Source organism: Lotus japonicus, chromosome 1, assembly GCF_012489685.1.
Source record: "Lotus japonicus ecotype B-129 chromosome 1, LjGifu_v1.2".
NCBI classification, from domain to species: Eukaryota; Viridiplantae; Streptophyta; class Magnoliopsida; order Fabales; family Fabaceae; genus Lotus; species Lotus japonicus.
In genome coordinates this window covers 73970884-73976464 of record NC_080041.1, presented here as the reverse complement: position 1 = coordinate 73976464, position 5581 = coordinate 73970884, and the positions used below count along the sequence as shown (strand labels likewise).

Below are 5581 nucleotides of genomic sequence, written 5' to 3'. Positions count from 1 at the left end.
CTCCATCACGTGAACCAAAGGTTGTACGCGATATGACACACCTAAACAAGTGGAAGGTGTGGCGACTGACTCCCCCTTTGGCTCCATGAGCCTCGAGGAAGACGCAATGTCCGTAGGGTCAATGGCAGCAGGAGGTGTCGGTCCATGGAGTGCTCCTATAGCAGCGTCAAGCTCAGAAGGATCCTCATCCTCAAAAGACGACGGTGGTGAAGGTGGTCGCATCCTACAGTCGGGTCCAAAGTGAACCATAGGTGGCAAGTCAAAGCTGAGTGTATACTTCCGCAATAGTCCCTTCGTCAAGTCTCCATGCTCGTCAATCCTATCCTCCACCAGTCTCCCCTTGTATGACGCGCGGTGATTGGCGGGGTCTATCACCCATGTGGCAGGGTCGATCCTATCAATCATGAAATTCTGGTTCTCTCACAGGACGAATGTTCTACACGATGCTGAGACAACAGGTTCGACAATTGACTATCAGTAACAGCAATAAACAAAAACACAAGTAAACAAGACACAAGAATTGGTAACCAGTTCAGTGAAAAACTTCACCTACGTCTGGAGGGCTTCGCCCAAAGAAAGGAAATCCACTATCTCAAGATTTAGGAATTACAGACACTCATGAACACCACAGTTCATTGTTCACTTCCTAATCTACCCAGTGTATTTCTACTTAGAACCTCAACCTAAGTATGAGAGCCCCTCTCACTTTCTCTCAATCACTGCCACAGTGATTGGTAATGAACAATCAACAATCAGAGTTTGCAGATGCAACCAACACAGATCATAACCTTGCTTTATAGAATCAGTGAGAAAGATATGATCACAATTAACAAAGAACAAAGAACAATCACAATCCTAAAACACTCGATCTCTCTATTAGCTTCCGTGGTCTTCAAGCTTTAGGTCTTTATTCTTTTATAGTCTTCAGCAGCGGTGGCTTGGGCAATAGGGTTTGCTTTGCTGAAGTAACAGATATCAGCAACAAATCAAAACTGGATCTCCAAGATATTGTTGCAAAAATCAAACATGAAGATAGAAACTCAATCTTTTATCAAAGATTGTTTCAACAAATAACAACCAACAAATCAAACCCTTCCTGTACAGCTACTTGTTCCTCAAGTAACTATAAAAATATATATTCATAAAATCTACAAAGGCCCACAATTAACGTTCCAAGCATAGGACTGATGTCCTAGCAACACAAAGGCAGATGCCACGATATCAGCTTCGACATCCATTTGTTTTTGACAAAATGCAAGACAACAAAGTAACAACAATCTCCCCCTTTGTCAAATTTTGTCTAAAACAACTTACTGAACAGAGAGAGTAAACAAAGAGAACCAAAGCTTCCCCTTAGTAGCAGACTCCCCCTCAAATGATGCATCTTACTAACAACCAGCACACTTCATAAAGCACAGTACTAACGATCCAACAAGTGCTAATCAACACACAAGAAGCAGTGTGAACATAAGCTAATCATCAAATGCATCAAGAACCAACAATAGCTAAACAACCAGTCAATTACTTGCCTCTGTCTTGAACTTGTCTTCAAATTGTTACAGACCAAAGCCATCAACACAACAAAACACATAATTTGCACAGCTACACAGATCTACTCCCCCTATTTAGCACAAATTTGGCAAAGGATACACAAACTACAGCCAAAAGAAAAAAACAAGAACCACAAACTAAGCATCAGAACTGGTGTCGCCTGCAGTGTCTTCTATATTCTCCTCAGATTCTCCCTCTTCTTCAGTGCTGGCATCCTGAGGAGCAGCAGCAGCACCACTTGGCTCACCCTCTTGATCTTCTTCCTCTTGAAGCTTGAGAAGCAAAGCATCAACCTTTAGCTTCCTTGCAGTGCTGATCCTAATAGTCTCCTGTAGGGCCTTAGAAACAACCATTAATTCAGCAATAATAACCTGAGTGCTAGATTCACTCATAGGAGCAGGGGCAGAAGTCCTGCTAAATGGCACAACAATGTCTATGACATGTGGCTCCATAAACAATCGTTGATCCAGGGTAATAGGAACACCCTTTGGCAAAGGAACCTCATCAGCCCTAATGATCTGAGGATGCTGTTGAAGAATAATCTCTGTAAGAAGGGATGGAAATGATATGGGCAGCTTCACAGCACAAGTGTCAGCATGCTTCAAGGTCTGTTCAAACACAAAAGATCCAAAATCAAAAGCAGTAGAAGTGCCAATCTTGTAGATCAATCTGGCAAGAGCAGTAGAAACTCCAGAAGTATGTTGGGTAGGAACCCAATTCACAGCCCCAATCTTGTTAAGGATGGCATACTTCACACTCAGTTTTCCATGATGGGCCACTTCTTGACTTGGCCAGCAGTAATCTCCTTGGCAATCACATCCAAGGACAACTCCTCATCAACAAACTCAACATCACTTCTGCCAAGTGCTTTGTTGATCACAGCAGGGGAGAATTCAACACATTTTGCCCTGACAAACACCTTTCTAAACTCAGCACTTTCAGGAAGTCCCACTTCCACAGACAAATTCACCAGAAATTCTCTCACCAGTTTTTCATAACACTTTCCCACCTTGAGAATGGTCTTCATCAGTCCAGCCTTTTCAATAAGTGCAACCACGTCCTTGCACTCAAGTACATCAGAGCCAACTTCCCTTTCCTTGGAAACTTTGCGTTGACACACATACTTCCACTTCTGAACATGACCTTCAGCATGAAAGGACACATTGTCAATAGGAACAACAGGGATATTCTGAGGAATGCGTTTTCCTGCATACTTCTTCTTCTCAGAAGGCAAGATGTCCTCGACATCCCCCTCAACATCTGACCCAGATTCCTCAGCAGCAAGTGGAACCGTCTTCTTCTTGACACTCTTGGATTTAACTTGCTGTTGCTTACCTTTTCCCTTGACATCTTTTTGCTTGGACTTGAAAGTTGTTGGAGTGGACTTGGTCTTCTTCTTTGAAGCAGGAGATTCTTCAACATCAGGAACCCTTCTTTTTCTCTTGATCCTTGCTGCAACACTATCAGGCAGAGAAGTAGTTAACGGAACATCATCAGAGTCATCACCAGAGATGTTCTGAATAGAGGCAGGAGCCTGGCTTGAGTCCTTGGACTGAGAATCATCAATGGTCACATGTACCGGTTCATCATCTTTCGAAGGAGAAGAAGATTCATCAGAATGAGTGGGTACACCTGAATCTTCATGAGCATTGGATTCCTTCCCAGAAATTTCTTGAGTTGAACCATCTGCAAGTACAGAAGCCCTAACATCGGGCACAGCATCTTGATTAGAACCAATGGGAGAGTTTTCAGCAGAAAGTTCTTCTTCATCTGTGACATCTTCAATAATAGGAGCATTTGAGGTAGTCTTGTCACGAGCTTCAGACTGATACACCTTTCTTGATGGAACCTTGGTTGTCTTCTTCTCAAACTTCTTCTTAGAACCTGATGAATCACTCTTGAGGCCCATGCATTTCACACCAAGTGGAGTTCTTTCAACCTTGGCCTTGACAGAGTCGTGCTTCCCTGATGCTTCAGACATGATGATTAAAGTGACACAACACTTTGAACACAGAAAATTGATGAGAAATTGAAAATGAAGGAAGTTAAAACTTGCAAAACGAAGAAGTACAATCGGTTGAATGGAGATAATTTGCCCGTTGAAGGAGGTTATATAGCAGTTGAGCAAAGAAGTAGCCTTCTCTCTGCTGACATCACAACGACAGTTAATGATGAGAAAAGTAAAACTAGTTGTTAACACCTTTAGGAACGTTAATTGCTATGCTCCATCAAAGAGGCAAATCCCAAGATTTCCTCTTAATTTATCAAAAGTGCTTGCATCAAGGGGCTTTGTAAATATGTCAGCCAATTGCTTCTCAGTTGTAACATGCTCCAAAGTGACAATTTAATCCTCCACTAATTCCCTGATAAAATGATGTCTTATGTCAATGTGCTTGGTCCTGCTGTGCTGAATAGGATTTTTGGAAATTTTGATTGCACTGAGATTGTCACAATACAATGTCATGACATCTTGTTCAACATCATACTCCTTGAGCATTTGCTTCATCCACATGAGTTGTGTGCAACTGCTTCCAGCAGCAATATACTCTACTTCTGCGGTTGATAAAGATACACAGTTCTGCTTCTTACTAAACCACGAGATTAGATTATTTCCTAAAAAGAAACAACCTCCTGATGTGCTCTTTCTGTCATCTGCACTACCTGCCCAATCTGCATCACAATATCCAACTAAAGAAGAGTTTGTATCATGAGTATAGAGAATACCATAATCACTTGTAGTATTGATGTACTTGATGATTCTCTTTACTTGCAGTAGATGACTTGCTTTAGGAGCAGCTTGGTATCTGGCACACACACCAACAACAAAAGTGATGTCAGGTCTACTAGCAGTAAGATACAACAGGCTTCCTATCATGCTTCTATAGAGACATTGATCAACATCTTCTCCCTGCTCATCCTTGGTTAATTTAACATGAGTTGCTGCTGGAGTTCTCTTGTGACCTAACTTCTCTAAACCAAACTTCTTGACCAAGCCCTTGGCATATTTGCTCTGTGAGATAAACATGGAATCCTCCATTTGCTTCACTTGTAGACCTAGAAAATAACTCAACTTACCAACTAAGCTCATTTCAAACTCAGACTTCATTTGTTGAACGAAATGCTCCACCATCGTGTTTGACATCCCTCCAAAGACTATATCATCCACATAGATTTGTGCTATCATGAGCTTTCCTTTGTCATTCTTAACAAATAAGGTCTTGTCAATTCCTCCCTTGCAATATCCATTACTAACAAGAAATTCAGTAAGCCTCTCATACCAAGCTCTGGGAGCTTGCTTCAATCCATACAGTGCTTTCCTTAATATGTATACATAGTTTGGATGATGAGGATCTATGAACCCTGTAGGTTGCTCTACATATAATTCTTCATTTAAGTAACCATTCAGAAATGCACTCTTGACATCCATCTGGTAGAGTTTGAACTTAAGAAGACATGCAACTCCCAACAATAATCTTATAGACTCCAGTCTTGTTACTGGTGCAAAGGTTTCATCAAAGTCAATTCCCTCTATCTAAGTATACCCCCGAGCAACCAGTCTTGCTTTGTTTCTGGTGACAATTCCATTTTCATCAGACTTGTTTCTGAAAATCCATTTTGTGCCAATGATGTTTACTCCTTCAGGTCTTGGTACCAAATTCCAAACTTCATTCATTGTGAACTGATCAAGCTCTTCTTGCATAGCATTTATCCCGTATTCATCAGTAAGAGCTTCTTTGATATTTCTAGGTTCTATCTTTGAAATGTAGCATCCATGAGCAATAAGACTTATGGATCTGGTTGTTACTCCCTCCTGAAGCTCACCAATGATATTTTCTTGAGGATGGATCGTTTGAATCCTGATGGATGGGGCTTTATTCTGTGTAGGCAGCTTGTCTTCATGTTCATCTGTACTTGTATCAGACTCATTGTCGAGGTTGGTTGCTGGAGCATCTGCTAGAACATCTGCATAATCTTCATCTTCATTGAGATTGGATTCCTTGCTTGCACTAGGCTTATCATCAACACTCAC

At 41.4% G+C, this 5581-nt stretch overlaps 1 protein-coding gene across 1 annotated transcript; it reads right to left on the bottom strand.

Moving 5' to 3' along the window:
* Positions 1-1688: 1688 nt before the first annotated feature.
* Positions 1689-4978, bottom strand: LOC130745755 (uncharacterized). The gene is made up of 5 exons (XM_057598128.1): positions 4801-4978; positions 4319-4605; positions 4213-4221; positions 2339-3553; positions 1689-2159 (listed from the first exon to the last, which is right to left on the bottom strand). The coding sequence occupies exons 1-5, from the start codon at positions 4976-4978 to the stop codon at positions 1689-1691; spliced, it is 2160 nt and encodes a 719-aa protein (XP_057454111.1).
* Between the last annotated feature and the right edge of the window lie 603 nt (positions 4979-5581).

What these genes read in the sequence shown, in the direction of transcription:
- LOC130745755 (XM_057598128.1), bottom strand. Translation starts at nt 4,978, where the DNA reads ATGGATGTCAAGAGTGCATTTCTGAATGGTTACTTAAATGAAGAATTA. An exon ending in GCTTACTGAATTTCTTGTTA is followed by an intron (nt 4,606 to 4,800) that starts GTAATGGATATT and finishes GTTATTTTCTAG; the next exon opens with GTCTACAAGTGAAGCAAATG. An exon ending in AGGAGATTACTGCTGGCCAA is followed by an intron (nt 2,160 to 2,338) that starts GTCAAGAAGTGG and finishes GTGTTTGAACAG; the next exon opens with ACCTTGAAGCATGCTGACAC.